Here is a 17,439-nt window from a genome sequence, read left to right on the forward strand (position 1 = left end):
CCGACAGTGGAACGACCTGTCTTGGGAGGTGGTGAGTTCCCCGTGTGTCTAGGCTTTCAAGCACAGCACAGGTGCTCACTTGGTGGGGTTGGATCAGCTGATGCCCCAGGGCCTTTCCACTGTTGAGATTTGGGTAGGGCCTAGTGTGCATCTCTGTCATTTATTGATCCCTAGCTGAGGTTCATTACCATATAGCATCTCATTTCATCCTTGAAACCCAATGGGGAAAATTCTATTATCAGTCTCCTTTTACAGGAAAGTTGAAGAAATTTAATACCACATTCAAGTTTGGGTACTTTGTGTAAGTTCCCAAGTCAAGCTTTGGTGGACTCCGAGGTGCCTGCTCTTGGCAACACAGCCTTGCTGAGCTTCCCCACCCACGACTCCCTTGGAACTTTGTGTGGGGGGCCATGGGGGGCAGTGCCGGGCTGCAGACTGGAAGTGTTCGGACCAGATGCAGCTGACAAACGTTTTGATTGGCAGGCGTAGTGCTTTTCGCTGCCAGTATTTAATAATTGGAGGAGTTCACATAAAAATCTGATTTCCTACTTATCTTTAAAAACTGGAAACTCTAGCCACGCTGGCCTGTATTCCCACTTGGCAACAGCTGTCTGCAGCAAGCAGGGACTGCCCCTTCCAGACATGGCCTCACGTTCTCAGCGGCCACCAGCCCTACTGCCTCGCATACGGCTACTCCGCCCCCCTTTGCCTTCCCTGCCTCTCCCCCCTGCCCCCCCCCCCCACCGCGGAGGGATGTCAGTGTGCTTCTCCCAGTGTGGACATTTCACGTGCATGCATAACAAATAACAGGTTTGGGGGCAGGAAAGTGCCTGTCCCATTTTCTAGAGGAAATAGAGTAGCAGGGTGGCAGTGCCTGACCTCAACAGAACCCTGGTTCCCGACTCCTACAGTGCATGACCCTTGAGGGAATGTTCTCCTGATGGGCAGCTGCCCTCTAGGAGAACCTGTGTCCCAGCGAGCAGGAACCCCCCCCCACCCCCGCACTGGAGGATGACGGTCCGCTTGGAAGGACTTCCATCTCTAGGCTCTGTAAGACAGGACTTTGTCTGCTCTTGTCTGCTCCGTCCTGAGGTGGTCACAGAGACCCCCCAAAGAACCCCCAGCACCTTACAGCAGAGAGAGCTAAGCAGAGGGTCCAATGACTCAAGCTTGATGTTAACAGTGAGAATTTCTTATCAGTCTGTCATCTCATATTTCTAATCTCCTGCCAGAAGATCCCATGTTATCCCTGTCTCAGTGCCATCTTTCCTTCCCTCCACGCTTCCTTCCTTCCATCCCGTTGGTCGGGTATTTGAAGGTGTAGTTTTCACTCCCGAGTCATTCAGGAGGGTCAGGGCTGGATTTTGGTGTGGTGGAGAGAGGATGGTCTAGGACCAGGACACCTGAATGCAGGTTTGGCTCAGCCGTTTGTACTATTCCTATGCTTGTGGGAAGGTCTCTCCTTCTCTCTGGGGCTCAGTTTCCTCTTGTATAACATGAGAGTCAGTGTTAGCGTATCATACAAGTCCCTTAACAGTTTTACAGTTTTATGATTCAGAGGCAGAGCTGAATAATAGAACTTGGGACATGACCCAAAATCTTGGCAGTAGGAGAAGGAGTTGTGGCTGTCCGTCAGAGCTGCTTGCTTTCTCCTTTCCTTTCTCCTTTATTTCTGTTTCATTTCCTTCCTCCGTCCGTCCGTCCGTCCGTCTGTCCATCCATCCGTCTGTCCATCCTTCCTCCTTCCCTGTCTTCCTTCTTCCCTTCCTTCCTAGCTTTCTCTTCTTCTTTCTTTTCTTTTGAGGTGCTTTAATTGATCAAGATGAAGATCTGACTGATAATGGGGATAGCTCACTAGGAAATACTGTGTGGACTATAATACTCAGATACACCAGTCAAGTAGTAACCTCCCAGCTGATTAAAGGCAGAGATGTTTCACTGTGCTCCCCACTGACCTGGGGCTGCCAAGGGGAACTAAACTACATGTTTACAATCAAAATGACTTTGTAGGGCTTCCCTGGTGGTGCAGTGGTTGAGAGTCCGCCTGCCGATGCGGGGAACACGGGTTCGTGCCCCGGTCTGGGAAGATCCCACATGCCACGGAGCGGCTGGGCCCGTGAGCCATGGCCGCTGAGCCTGCGCATCCGGAGCCTGTGCTCTGCAACGGGAGAGGCCACAGCGGTGAGAGGCCCGCGTACGGCGCAAAAAAAAAAAAAAAAAAAAAAAGACTTTGTCACAGGAGAAAATTCCATTTTTTTTGGTGAGTGGCCTCCTCAAATGTAAACGGGAATGGGAGAGAAAGGTTGAAAAGACCCATAAGGTAAGGAGTTTGCACTGGATAATCTTCAGGAACCGTTCCAACTCAGGAAACAGTGGGTCACCATTTCTGAGAAAGAGCCCAAAGTTCTGTTTTCTTTCAAAATATGCTTTTTGAGATATCATTCACATACCATACAATTCAGCTTTTAAAATTGTACAGTTTTTCTTTAGCACACGGACAGACATACGTAGCCATTACCACATCACCAGTGTTCACATATATGTGCTGGCCTCTTTCACTCAGCATAATGTTTTGAGGTTCATTTGTGCTGTACCATGTATCAGCACTTCATTTATTTTTTTAATTGGGGTATAATTGTTTTACAATGTTGTTAGTTTCTACTGTACAGCGAAGTGGAGTGGAGTTCCCTGTGCTATCCAGCAGGTTCTCATCAGCACTTCATTGTTTTAAATTGCCAAATAATATTCCACTGTATGGTACGCGTCTCCCACGTTTTAGCTATCCATTTATCAGTAGATGGACATTTGAATTGTTTCCATCTTTTGGCTATTATGAATAATGTTGCAGTAAACATTCGTTATACAAGTTTTTGTGTGTATATAAGTTTTTATTCTCTCGGGTAGATACCTAGGGGAGGAAATGCCAGGTCACATGGTAACTGTATGCTTAACGATTTCCAAAAGTGGCTGTACCATTTTACGTTCCCACCAGCAGCTTAGGAGGGTTCCAGTTTCTCTAAATTCTCACCAATAATTGTTATCATTTCTTTCTGTCGTAGCCATCCTAGTGCATATGAGGCAGTATCTCATTGTGGATTCGATGTGCATTTCCCTGATGGCTTGCGATGCTGAGCTTCTTTTCATGTGCTCATTGATTATTTGTACATCTTCTCTGAAGAAATGTCTATTCAGATCCCTTTTCCATTTTTTTAATTGGGTTGTCTTTGTTACTGAGTTGTAAGAGTTCTTCAACTTTTTGTTAATATAAATATATTTTTATAGTTATATATTATAAATATATATTTTATACTCTAGACATATAATTTAGAGAAATGTATTAAGATACATATATCTATTTCTAGATTTTAATGTATTCTAGATATATAAATATATATTCTAGATACAAATCTCTTATCAGATATATACTTTTCAAATATTTTCTCTCATTCTGGGCATTCACTTTCTTGATAGTATTCTTTGAAGCACAAAAGTTTTAAATTTTGATGAAGTCCAGTTGATCTGTTTCTTTCGTTTGTTGCTTGTATCATATATAAGAATCCAGTGCCACATCTGAGATGATGAAGATTTACCTCTGTGCTTTCTTTTAAGAGTTTTACAGTTTTACCTCTTAAACTTAATCCTTTGATACATTTTGAGTTCATACTTATATATGGTGTGACGTAAAAGTCCAATTCTATTTTCTTGCACGTGGAGTTGCCCCAGCACCATTTGTTGAAAAGACAGATCTTTCCCCATTGAATGGTCTTGGCAGCCTTGTCGAAAACCAACTGACCATGGACTCGTGGGCTTATTTCTGGACTCTTAGTCTACCCCGCTGATCTATATGTCTGTCCTTATGCCAGTACCATCCTGTCTTAATCGTTGTTTATAGTTTTAGTAGTAACTCTTGAAATTGAGAAGAGCAAGTCCTCCGACTTTGTTCTTTTTCAAGATTGTTTTGGCACTTCTGGATCCCTTTCAATTCTGAATTTTAGAATCAGCTTGTCAATTTCTACAAAGAAGTCAGCTGGCGTTCTGATAGGGATTGTGTGGAAGCTACAGATAAATTTGAGGAGCACTGCCGTCTTAACAATATTAAGTCTTCCAATTCACGAACATTGGAGATTTTCCAATTCTTTAGAGCCTTAATTTCTTTCCACAACATTTTGCAGTTTTCAAAGTATAAGTTTCACACTTCTTTTGTTAAGTATATTCCTAAGTGTTTTATTCTTTTTGACGCTATTTTAAACGAATTTTTAAATTTTTATTTTCAGATTGTTCATTGCAAGTACATAATTCTTTTTTGTTTATTGATCTTGAATCCTGAAATCTTGCTGAACTCATTTACTAGTTCCAATTGATAGTTTTTTAGTAGATTCCTTAGGATTTTCTATATACAAATCATGTCATTTGAAAATAGAGAAAATTTATTCCTTTCAAATCTGGGTGCCCTTTATTTCTTTTTCTTGCCTAATTGCACTGGCTGGAATGTTTATTGCAGCATTTTTCATAATAGCCATTATAGCCATTGAAGCCCTAGTGCAATGTTGGATAGAACTGATGAGGGTGGACAACCTTGTCTTGTACCTAATCCTAGGGGGAAAGCATCCAGTATTTAACCATTAAGTGTGATGTTAGCTGTTAGGTTTTTTTGGTGTATGCCCTTTATCAGATTGAGGAAGTTCCCTTCTATTCCTAGTTTGTTGACTGTGTTTATCATGAAAGGGGTTTGGATTTTGTCAACTGCTTTTTCTCCACCTTGTGAAATGATCATGTAGGTTTTGTTTTTTATTGTATTGATATGGTATATTAATGACACTGATTTTTGGAGGTTAAACCAACCTTGCATTCCTGGAACAAATTCCACTTGGTTATGGTACATAATTCTTTTATATATAATGGGTTTGTTAGGAATTTGTTGAGTTTTTTGCATCCACATTCATAAAAGATATTGACCTGTAGTTTCCTTGTGATGTCTTTGGTTTTGGTGTCAGGGTAATACTGGCCTCATAAAATGAATTGGGAAGTTTTCCCTTCTCTTCTATTTTTTAAGAAAAGTTTGTGAAGAATTGGTATTAGTTCTTTAAATGTCTGATAGCATTCACTTGCCATCTGGGCCTGGGTTTTTCTTTGTAGACAGTGTTTTGATTACTAATTTAATCTCTTTACTTATAGGTATATTCAGGTTGTTTCTTGCTGAGCTAATTTCAGTAGTTTTTGTCTTTCTAGGAACTTGTCCATTTCATCTGGTATCTAATTTATTGGCATGCAATTATACTATTCCTTTATAATGCTTTTTTTATTTTAGTAATGTTCGTAGTAATATCTACAGTTTCTTTTCTGATTTTATTAGTGTGTCTTTTCTCTTGGCTTGTCTGGCAAAAGGTTTGTCGATTGTGTTCGTCTTTTCAAAAAACTAGCTTTTGGTTTCATGGAATTTTTTCTATTGTTTTTCTGTTCTCTGGTTTGCTAATTTCCACTCTAATCTTTATTATTATTTCCTCCCTTCTCTTTTCTTTAGGTTTAGGTTGCTGTTCCTTACCTAGAGTTCTAAGGTAGAAGATAGTTATTGACTTGAAATCTCTCTCCTTTTTCAACATAGGCATACCACTGTAAATTTCCCTGTAAACATTGTTTTAGCTCCATCCCATAAGTTTTGGTATGTTGTGTCTTTATTTTCATTCGCAAAGTATTTTCTAATTTTCCTTTTGATTTCTTTTTTGATTCATTAGGTACTTAGGAGTGTGTTATTTAATTTCCAAATATTTGTGAGTTTCTCAAGTTTCTTTCACTTATTCGTTTCTAATTTCATTCCACTGTAGTTAGAGAACATACTTTGTGTTATTTATATCCTTTTAAATTTATTGAAGTTTTTTTTATGACCTAGTATGTAGTTTATCCTGGGGAATGTTCCATGTGCACTTGAGAAGAATGTATATCCTGCTGTGATGGGTGGAGTGTTCTGTTTATATCTGTTAAGTCTAGTTGGTTATGTGTTGTTCAAGTCCTCTATTTCCTTTGCAATCATCTTTCTAGTTGTTCTGTCCATTATTGAAATCTTCATCTTTTATTGTTGACTTTTCTGTTTTCTTCAATTCTGTCAGTTTTTCCTTCATGTATTTTGGCGCTCTGTTAGTTGCATATATATTTATAATTATTATATCTTCCTGCTGGATTGACCCGATCATTATTACAAAATGCCCTCTTTATCTCTAGTAACATATTTTGTTTTAAAGTTTATTTTACCTAATATTAGTATAGCTATTTCAGCTTTCTTGTGGTTGCTCCAAAGCTCTTTTTTGAATTCTCAAAAGCTTTGATGGGCAATGAAAGTCAAGAAGAAATTGCCTCCTTTCTTTCTTTTTTTTTTTTTTTTGCTCATATTCCAAATGAACTATTTCACCAGTCAACAAACTCTCCTTGAGCACTAAGAATGGTCCACAACACAAAGACTTGCGCGTTGTGAAAACTCTCGTGTCTAGGTAGAATCCTTTTCATGGGATTGGTTAATTAGTTTCTTATCTTCTTCGCTTCGTCCTCAATAAATTAAAATCACATCCTCCTTGAAAATAACTAGGAGTCCTTCTGACCAGGACTTATAGGTAAGGAAAATGAAATTAAAGGGAACGCAAGTCAAGAAAAAGTTTATGAACATCATGGGAATGAACAAGTGCTAGGAAACAAGATGTCTACTCTCGAACTTCTCTTCAAGTCTGAAAAGCTCCCTCAAATCCTTGGGTCATTCACTTGCTCCAAACCCAGTAGAAGAACTCCCAGGCGATGCCATCGGGAAATGGAGTGGCATGAGGATTGCCATGCTGGGGCCTCTGTGTCTGCGTGCCCTGATGTGCCAGAGTGATTACAGATTTTAAAAGGAAAAAACACGTAATACCATCCTGAACAAGGATCCCTGTTTGATCTTTCCCTATGTCCTAGCCTGCTTGTTGTCCTGAAGGATGACAGCCCAGCTACTCCCACTGGATGAGAAAACCTCATATTCTGTGCCAGTTTCCTGTCACTGCTTTGAGTTCTAAGAGTTCAGAGAGGGGTGGGTGGCATGACCTCCCCGTCGCTGGTGTTGGCATGAGTCCCTGGTGACAGTGTGTCTGCACCGCGGGTACACCGGCAATCTCTGGAGCAGCTCTTCCTCACTCTTTCGACAGCCAGCCAATTCGGTCTCAGGAAACCACTCTGCAGCGCTGGCTGGGTTTGGAAGTCATTTTTAATTTTGTGACAAAGACAAATGCGTCCTTTGGGAGTAGTAAGTGGTTTTACTGGTGATATTAATGGAACCTTGACCTCTTCTGTAACTGTGGTCCTACAAAACAAAAAATGTTTGTATTATAATATGTCAGGCAAGTTCATTCTTAGCCCTTCCTTGAAACAAATTGCAGAGGAAATATACTATTAATAAGCCTGGAGAATATTCTGTGTGGGTGTGTGGGTGTGGGTCTACAGGCATAAGCTCACTTGCAAACATAGCGGATTTAAAATGCCGCGATTAACGGTGCTACAGATGATGTGTTTTGAATTGTGCTGGGACGGACACAAATCATTGAAGTTCTGATATTTCTGAACAGTGGGCCCAGTGCTAAAATTGGAATTGGCTTTTAAAGGCCAGTAGCTCTCATAAAATTCAAGTGTTTGAGGGATCCAAAGTGAGCAAGGGAAAGACGAAATTCAAAGGCACGTTGCATTAGCCGCTTCTGTTTTCATTTGGGGTTGGCATTCATGGGCCTAAAAATGACTGCACTGAGGTCTCCTGTTTCCTGCAGGAACTTTTTATGCCAGTGTCCTTTGTTGAAAATAGTTGCTTAAGGAGACAGTAAATTAAATGTGAAGGATTTACCGTTTGGTTACGTGAATTAAACCATTTCCTGGTGTTTGTGTTTACCTTGGGACTCACAAAGGAGACAAAAATATAGACTCACAGGAGGAAGGAAAGGAATGATCAAATCCCAATAGTCCCTGCCTGGATGTCTAGCTCAGCAATTTTATTCAGGGGAGGAATTTCGTGCTGATAAGTGAATCTTTGTCTCTGTATAATTAACTTTTCCTCTCTCCAGATGCTACACCCACTGAGCCTTCCTAATAGACCTGTAACTACAAATGTGGTAGTTAATGCCTCCTTCTAGTATAGTGGGCAAAACCGAATTAAATCAGGTACAAAGTGTATAGTTTTCCTCAAGTAAAACTGGATGGTGCTTTAGAATTTGAGACTTAAATGCAATAATTTAAAATCTTATTATAAAATAATACATGAGCATTCTAGAAAATCTGACAAATACAGAAGGTAAATAAGAAAATAATAACGACCCATAACACTCAAAGATAATCATTGCTGACATTTTAGTGTATTCACTTTGCCTTTTTTCTATGCCATTATATGAATATAGATTTGTACTTTTTATAGTTTAGATCATAAGTATGATGTAGGATTTCCATATATCCTAACTGCCCTCTCTCCTTAAGTTCAAATCTCTCATAAGAAGAAGAAAATGAACGGCTAACACATACATAGTATTGTACTCTCTGCCAGGTAAAATTCTAAGCACTTCACATGTGTGAATTCATGTCACCCTCATAGTAACCCTTTGAGGCAGATGTTACAAATGGGGCACAGAGGGTAAAACAGTTTTCCCACAGTCTCACAGCTAGGAAGGGACAGAGCCAGGATTTGAACCCCGGCTATAAAGTGTGTGCTTTTTTTTTTTTTTTTTTTTTTGGCCACACCTTGCGGCTTTCCCGGACCAGGGATTGAACCCGCGCCCTCAGCAGCAGTGAAAGCACAGAGTCCTAACCACTGGACCGCCAGGGAATTCTCCAAAATGTGTGCTCTTAACCAAGATCAGTTGCCTCCCCGCCACCCATCCAGCCCGACTCTGAGCCTCATGCTGGGCCCGTCCTAAAGCCTGCCCCCACCCAGCCCTGTCCCTCGGTGAGCGACCTCTCAGAATTCCTCCAACACTGGGTAGTGTGACATAGCACATGGGAACTGAGACAATCATCCTACCTCTGAAAGACAATTGCCACGAAGGTCCTTCCTATGATGGGGAGAGGCGGGCCCGGTGATGAGGGGATGGGGGCAGGGAAGGAGCCCTGGGCTGGAGCTCAGGAGAAACTGGCCTCTGGGCCTGGCTCTGTTCACAGCGAGACAAGGCACTATACCTGTTTAGGCCTCTGTTTTCTCATCTGTAAAGTGACAGGGTTGGAGAGCAATTCATTCATGTGTTCATTCATTCACTTAATACACACGAGGCAGAGATGAATAGGGTCTGTTTCCTCTCCTAGGAATTCATCATCCCGTGTGTAGCCAGAGAAGAAGTGTTATAAGTGCTCTAAGAGGAGAGTCCTGGGATGTCGACAAAGCCGCTGAGATGGGCTGGGGCGGAGAGGGTAGAAGCAGGAAGGGCTGGCCCAGCGAGGCTTCCCAGAGGACCAGTAGGGATCTGTGTCTCAGGGCATCCGTCTCTCTAGGGCCCCCTCTAGTGTATGTCACGCTCTCTCACCTTCAGCAGCCTACAGCATTGTCACTTTATTTTTTTGCGTGGGGAGGGCGAGGGTTTAAAACTACAAATCTTTATTGTCTCACATTCTAGAAACTCAAGATGGCAGCAGGGCCGTGCTCACTCTGAAGCCTGTAGGGGATCCTCCTTTGGCTCTCCTTACCTTCGGGGGGTGGCGATCCTTGGCAGCCGGCGACCCTTGACCTGCAGCTGCATCGCTCCATTTCTGCTTTGTCCCCACGTGGCATTCTCCCCGTGTGCCCGTCCTCACATGGCCATCTTCTTATATGGACACCAGGCATATTGGATTAGGGGCCCACCCTACTTAACTGAAGTAATTCTATTGGCAGTGACCCTATTTGACCCAAATGAGGTCACATTCTGAAGTACTGGTGGGGGGGTAGAACATATCATTTCGGGGGCGGGGACAAAGTTCAATCCATAACCATGTCTGCAGCCCCCATTTAGTCCAGGCAGCCATGGCCTCCTTCATACTCTTGTTTTTCTCCACTTCGTCCTCCATTCAGCATCCAGGATGAGCTTCCAAAACCATAGCAAGCAGGGGAGGGTCCAGACAGAGAGTCCTCACAGAACTTCTTTCCATCTGGGCATAGAAGGCTGGAGCCAGGGGAGAAGCTGAGAGCACAGTATCTCCTGAAGAGATCGTTGTCAGTGGAGTCCCAAGGGCAAGGGCACAGTGCACTGTGAGAATGTTTCTGAAAGGATGCTTATTCCGGTCTCCAGAGGTATCGCAGGGAAGCCGCTCGGGTGGTCCTGAGACTGGCAAAATTCTGTCGACTGAAAACAAATGCACAACGTGAGAGCTGTGAATTAAGTTTCATCTGGGGCAAAAGTGAAGACTATAGCCCGGGGTCAGCATTTCAGGTAGCTCTGAGAAACAGCTCCAAAGAGATAGGGGAGAAGGTCGGTGTATATGTGATTTCGGTGTGAAGAGGGAGTACATGCGATCAAGCGCATATTTTTGGCAGAAGGTTTCTGCTAGTCACGAGGAGCAGGCGTCACCTTGAAGGATTTTAGTGCTTTTCTAGATACAAGGAGATGCAAAAATTGGGCTCCTAAAATATCTAACTATCTGAAGACCTGTTCTGCCAGTTTTTCCCAGAGCACGGAGCGCCTCATTCCTGATCTCCACCCTGAACTCCTTTCAGGGGGTGTTGAGGTTCAGCAGCTGCGGCGGCTCATGATTCAATCCTTGTAAAGGTAGACGGCAAGTGCCAATTATCTGTAGTTGGCAATGCCATACTTTGAAGGGTGGTCTCTCGGTGATGAGGTAAAGCCCTTTCCAGACCTCTTTGTGTCACTTCCGCATGCTTTGCTGTTAGTAGATGCGCAGTGCAGGCTAAACAAACGGATGTCACATACACGTGAAATAAATGTGGTATTCGCACTGCTTCTCCTGCCTTTAGCCCGCCCCCTCCCCCGAAGTAGCTCGGACCTTCTCATCTTATTAGGCTGCCATTAAGCTCTAGAAAACGGCGAAGGCATGTGCTTCTGTCATTCAAATGCTAATCCTCTCTCCAACTTGACACCTCAGCTTGCCGCTATCCGCCGTCCTCTGTGCTCCAAAGACAGAGGACCCTTGTACCCGCCCCCTCTGACTTCTTACAAAGGCTCTGGAGGGCGCTTCCTGAGGCACTTAGCATAGCTGTGGAAAGAAGTTTATGCAGAATATTCACCTTTACTGTTCCCCCCACCCCCCAGGTCACAATTGCAAAGTAGGGCATCAGGGCTCCCTGACGGAAGGCTAAGACCTGAATGAGGAATTCGGTGTTCTTAGAGAAACAGAAACACAGAGCACCAGATTCCGAGAGAAGAACGTGGATTTATGGGTTACACGAAAGGAGAATGATGTAACTGGTGGTGCCCGTGCTGCCTCGCCAGCTGCAGTAGTCTGCGTGTTCCTAATACAATCGTTTATGTTTATGTATTTTCATTTTCTTGTTCAGATACAGGTAGACCTTTCTTAGAGATGCACAGTGAAATCCCGGAAATTGTAAATATGACCGAAGGAAAGGAGGTCGTCATCCCCTGCCGGGTTACATCACCCAACATCACTGTTACTTTAAAAAAGGTAAAAATGAGTAGTGCTACTCTCACAAGCCTTTTACTGCAAGTGAATTTTGAGTTGTTTTCTCTCTCTGGAATAGTTATCTTAGAGACATGTGGGCTTTCTCGGCGGACTTTTCTATAACAGCTTTTTACTATGTAAGTGTTAGGCGTTATCCCCCTGCGTGTACTTACATGGACTAAAAGGATAATGTCTTGAGCGTAAATCTACGTGAATAATGAAAGAACTACAATCGTGAACATTTTTATGTATTGCCACAAATTTGAATGTCTGTAAATGTCAGGAAAACCAATTCTATTGTGTGTACGAATTACTAATGCAGATTTTTGCTGAAGGAAGAACTGTCAGGCAGGGTACCTGACTCGCCAGGCATTTAAGAACTCTTGCTTTGGTTTGAGTTGGGCTGGTCCTTGTAACAAAAGGCTTATCTTCCGACGGGCATCCAAATTTAACCTCTTAGGGGGAAAAAAAAAAAAGCTATAAATGAGATTTTTCTTCATATTATGTTGTAGATTGTGCATGTAGAGAAGGAAAAAGATTCAGAGTAAAATGTAATAAAGACAAAAGCCCTAAAATGTGACATGCCAGCTGCAGTAACTTTAAGCGTGTGCTGAGTCTGAGAGTTGGATAAAAACTTCCCACGTGGAAAACTCTAGTGGGTCCGGAGAGCTTAGAGCTTTCAGAGGAAAAGTGTAGGCTGTCCCAAGGCAGCACCGAGCACTGCCCATCACGTAGAGGTAGTGTGTCTCCCTGTCTTCTCCCCTTGCATTCACTCCCCCAAGTTGTTGATTTAAATCTTCAATGTAGTCCATCAGTGACAGGTCTCGGCTCCCATGACAACTGGGTATCATCGCCAGGAAATATAAAATTGTAGTATGTTGGAGCTGGAAATGCCAGCGGGGTCACACTCACTTGGTGGAAGAAAAAACTAAGGTTCCCAGGGAGTTTGGGATGTCCAGGCCACAGGCCACACTGGGCATTGGAGCCTGTGTCCTGTCTTCTTCCTCCGTGTTCCTGCCATCCTTTGCTCATGGTTTAGTTTGCATAGGAGGAGGGGCAGAGTGGTTCAGAGCAGAGGCTGGGGCCACACCACCTGGATTCTTTCTGCAACCCCCCACCCCCACCCCCGCCACTACCACTTAACCCGCTGGAAAATGGGCAAGTTATCAGACCTCCCTCCACATCAGTGCCCTCCATGGAGAGATGGGAGAGGTTACAGGGGCACCCACCTCACCTGACTGTTAGGAAGGCTACATGAGGTGCTCGGAGGCCCTTAGGATCACGCCTGGCACAGGAAGGCCTGTTCAGGGATTAGCTGTTCACGTTACGTATCCAAGAGTTTAATGCCCAATAATCGATTTATTATCGTGATGTTTTCCGTAGCCTGCCATTAGCCCTCTGAGTCCGAGATGATAATTGGTCTGTGACTGACATGGAACAAACCATGAGGATATGAAACTTCTCTTTTCATGCACACCCCTTGCCTTTTCGCCCTAATGCAGATCGCTTGTCTGCTTGAGGAACTTTCCCGAATTCCCACCTGTAAACATTTTGGGAGGGAAAGCTTATTTTCTGTGTTTTCCCACCCTGATCTATAATACAAAAAAAAAAAAAGGGAGAGAAGCATAACATTCTAACCAGGATTTTGGTTTATCACATATATTTTGAAAATATTCTAACCTATTACACATATATGCTGACATGAAATTAACAGAAGATCGTTCCCTTCCTTTTCTCTTACTGTCCTTTCTCTTCTAACTTGCTGCTCCCGCCTTTTCCTATGCCTGCTTCAGCAGAGCCCCGGTCAGCTGGAGACAAGCCTCCCTGTTCAGCAGTGTCTCCGGACTGCCCATCTGTCTGCCCCTTTATGACACACACCCTGCCACAGCTGATGGGCTTTGTAGTCTTTTGCTATTTTAGCTCTCGTCAGCTAGAAAGAAAGTGACTTTGTCAATGAACTACAACTAGTGGCAGTAACGGATAGAGTAAGAGAAACACTTCGGAGGAAAATTTGATGTATTTTTAAGTTGTGCAGACCAAGTCCATCAGCCAACCTTTCTTGTAGGTTCAGCACGTGCTTGTTTTCACATGTTTTTAAGGCATCCCAGATTTCAATCCCTGACTTACATTTTTCTGAGTTTTTCCTTTAATAGTTTGCACCCAGTCAGAAGGTTCCTTTTCCCCCCCGACGGAATGCAGGGCATTCCTAAGTTTACAGGTAGCATCCTAATTTACTAAAACATGAAATGCATCCTTTAATTGCTTTCAGTTCTTCATAAACAGGATGCAATTCATGTCAAACCCACGTAACGCTCTGGTAACATACACCAATGCAGACATATTCACTGGAGAGGCAACCAGTGCTTTTGGAGTAGAAATCTCTGCCATCAGATCACAAATCCCAGTCAGATTCGCTCCTTCTGCAAGCAGTATATGTAAAGGATATCGTGGATAGAGTGATGTAAGGTGTGTGCTTTTTTTTTTTTTTTTGCGGTACGCGGGCCTCTCCCGTTGCGGAGCACAGGCTCCGGACGCGCAGGCTCAGCGGCCATGGCTCACGGGCCCAGCCACTCCGCGGCATGTGGGATCTTCCCAGACCGCGGCACGAACCCATGTCCCCTGCATCGGCAGGTGGACTCGCAACCACCGCGCCACCAGGGAAGCCCAGGTGTGTGCTTTTTTAAAGAAAATAGAAAAGATTTGAAACTTCCTTATGGCAGTTAATTCTATGAATCTTTATAATCTGTTGTGAGAAGGTGATCTGATTTTCTTTCCCCCTTGTCCAGCTGGGGATAAAAGCAGTTGTCAGACCACTGCCTCTGGAGTTGGCTGCCAATCTGGCATCACGGGAATTTGGCTGGGCTGCTCTATGAGACAGTGGCCCTTTACAAAGTCTAATCCCAAGGTAGAAGGTGTAAATTAAGTCCTTGATATATAGGAGAAGGCATAAGCAGAGAATCAAATCGTGGGCTCTTTACTTCTGTTCGGCCTCGCTGTGTTTGGGAATACGTCTAGGAATTTGCGAGCACTTCATTCCTAACTGTCTCTGGCCTCACATCCGTTTTCAGCTCTCTTCACCGTCAGGAGCCTCTGCTTCTGGGCGCTTCCCTTCCAGGTGCAGAGTCAGTACCCTGTCTTCCCCAGAGGGATAACCCCAGTGAGTGCCAAGTTAATGCTATGAATCTTGGGGGACCAGGAATTATGTACAGTCCTTTTAAGACAGCCACCTCTAACAAATCATGCAAAATGAGAGGACAAGGTATGGCTTGTTAAAAGCTCCTGATGATGAGACCAAGAGGATAACCTGGCAGCCCTAATGGAAAAAATCCTAATTAATTTTTCTATTGAGTATCAGGCCAGTTTATTACAGAGATTCCCAGAGGCCAAAGAGATACGGGCACTCCCGCTAGAATTCTGACATGACCCCTAGGTCTACCCTAGGGGAGTGCAGCTTGTTGCTAAGACTAATAACAAACTATCCTGCTTACTATAATTTGTCATAGTTAAAACGTATCGTTTCCTACACGCAAAGAAAACTAAAGAACCAATTATGACAACCTGGAGTTTTTGCCTGCGCTATTCTCATTTGCGGTAAAAATTACATTTTCACAAACTATGAGGGAATCTCTTACCACAGCGCTAATACGATTTTGTGAAAGCATGTTTCTTCTTTTTCCAGTTTCCATTTGATACTCTGATCCCTGATGGAAAAAGAATAACGTGGGACAGTAGGAAGGGCTTTATAATATCAAATGCAACATACAAAGAAATAGGGCTTCTGACCTGTGAAACAACAGTCAACGGACATGAGTACAAGACAAACTATCTCACACTTCGACAAAGTAAGTGATGTTCCGAAAGCATGAGCATAAGCCAGAATACTCAAGGGTTTATCTGCTTAATGAAACGTTGATTTTGTAAAACAAATGTGACTTCTTATGCTTGCAGCCAACACAATCACAGACGTCCAAATCAGCACGCCAAGCCCAGTCAGATTACTTAGAGGTCACGCTCTCACCCTCAACTGCACGGCCACCACTCCCTTGAACACGAGAGTTCAGATGACCTGGAGTTACCCTGGGGAAGTGAGTGACCTACTTTTCTATTTCTTCTATAGGACAGTATTTAGTTTTAGCAAGTGAAATGCTAAACTGAGTTTTTGAAGTGGGAAAAAGCAGAATATTCTGACTCCTGGCAGTTCAAGTCAATAAAGAAGCTGTGGGTTTGGCTTGGGTGCTTCCCTTGCCTGACATTTCATGAGTGTGATAGGCAGAGATACGGTCTTTTGATGTCTGGAGGTTTTGTTTTGAAGTGTATAGGCTGGTATTTCTATTGCATGATTCTGGGTGGAAGAGGGGATTGTTTCATCCTTGGAAATGATTCTCTAGGATTTAGAGATGAGAGAGAAATTTATCAGTCCATGCCAGGCAGGGACTATCTTTTGTAAAAACAACAACAAAAAGTTGTCGTCTCGGCGCATTAATTTAAGAGACTGGCAGACACGCAGGCACCTGATTGGAGCATGTTTGGAAAAGATAATACAACCCAGCCATCCAATATTCCACTTGTTAAGTGACAAAGGAGCAATTCTGCCCTTCAGAGAAATGAGAAGAATGAAGGCTGAGTTGTGTTCCCATTCAAGTTAAACATCCTTGCAAACAATCATTGTTTTAAAAACGTATAGGCGGGGAATCTCTGATAAACTGTTAAGAAACATCTGAAAGTGGTTCCAGCCCCATTTCTTGTATGTCTGTGTGATTCATGTGGCATATCGCAGGTGAATCACTTGTTACGTCATTCAGACGGCCCAGTCACGAAGTTAGCTTATGATTAAATTATGCATGTATAATTAAGATTAATGCATCAGTCCCGAGCTTTTTTTTTTTTAATTGAGGTATAGTTGATTTCCAATGTTATCCTCGTTTCAGGTGTACAAAATAGTGATTCAAAATTTTTATAGATTATACTCTATTTACAGGTATTAGAAAATATTGGGCTCTATTCCCTGTGCTGTACAATATATACGTTTCTTGCTATGAAAACAGAATAACTTAGCAACAAAACGGTACCACAAGTGCCCTGTAGGGACACATTGACTCATCAGTCATAAGGTATTTTCTAGAAAATGGTATTGTTTCATTGAAATAAAAATGCTACGACTTGTAGTAATATATTCTGGGTTTTGATGGAAATCATATACTCAATACATGGAACGAGGGAAGAAACGTGTACCCTGTCAGTGTTGCTGCTGTAAGTGAGAGTATGGTAGTACATCTGCTGAATGCCCATAACCTTCGAAAATGGTGCTGTCCAGTGGAACTTGCTGTGATGGAAGTGGTCCAAAACGCTAGCCACTAGCCACCTATGCCTAATAGCACGTGGAATGTGGCTTGCGGGACTAAGGAGCCGAATTTTACATTTTGTTTCATTTTAATTTCAATAGCCACACGTGGCTGCTGGACGGTGCTGATGACCCTGTTCTGAAACCCAGGGGCAGTTTTAGGGTACCAGGGCAGAAACAATACCAATGTTACTCAAACTCGAGAAAGGAAAGAAAGCCTTCTCAAAGGGAGAAGGGAGAAGTAATACCGACGTGAACAGAGTTGCCGGTGGTCCCTCAGTCTTTCATGGAGGGCACAGAGTCTCTGTTTTTTTGTTGTTTTTGTTTTTTTTTGCGGTACGTGGGCCTCTCACTGCTGTGGCCTCTCCCGTTGCGGAGCACAGGCTCCAGACGCGCAGGCCCAGTCGCTCCGCGGCACGTGGGATCCTCCCGGACCGGGGCACGAACCCGCGTCCCCCGCATAGGCAGGCGGACTCCCAACCACTGCGCCACCAGGGAAGCCC

The 17,439-nt window shown here is 43.4% G+C and overlaps 1 protein-coding gene across 3 annotated transcripts in view; it reads left to right on the forward strand.

Annotated features, from left to right (window-relative positions):
- FLT1 (fms related receptor tyrosine kinase 1) overlaps positions 1-17,439 on the forward strand; it is a 173,033-nt gene that overhangs the window by 39,577 nt on the left and 116,017 nt on the right. For all 3 annotated transcript variants that reach the window (XM_027116596.1, XM_027116597.1, XM_027116598.1), the window contains 3 exons: positions 11,474-11,598; positions 15,275-15,437; positions 15,544-15,680. In XM_027116596.1, coding sequence (XP_026972397.1) covers positions 11,474-11,598; positions 15,275-15,437; positions 15,544-15,680 — 425 coding nt within the window. The remainder of the gene's footprint in view (positions 1-11,473; positions 11,599-15,274; positions 15,438-15,543; positions 15,681-17,439) is intronic.

Source organism: Aethalodelphis obliquidens, unplaced genomic scaffold (genome assembly GCF_003676395.1).
Source record: "Aethalodelphis obliquidens isolate GAN/ISIS:26980383/991018 unplaced genomic scaffold, ASM367639v1 scaffold16, whole genome shotgun sequence".
Taxonomy (NCBI): domain Eukaryota; kingdom Metazoa; phylum Chordata; class Mammalia; order Artiodactyla; family Delphinidae; genus Aethalodelphis; species Aethalodelphis obliquidens.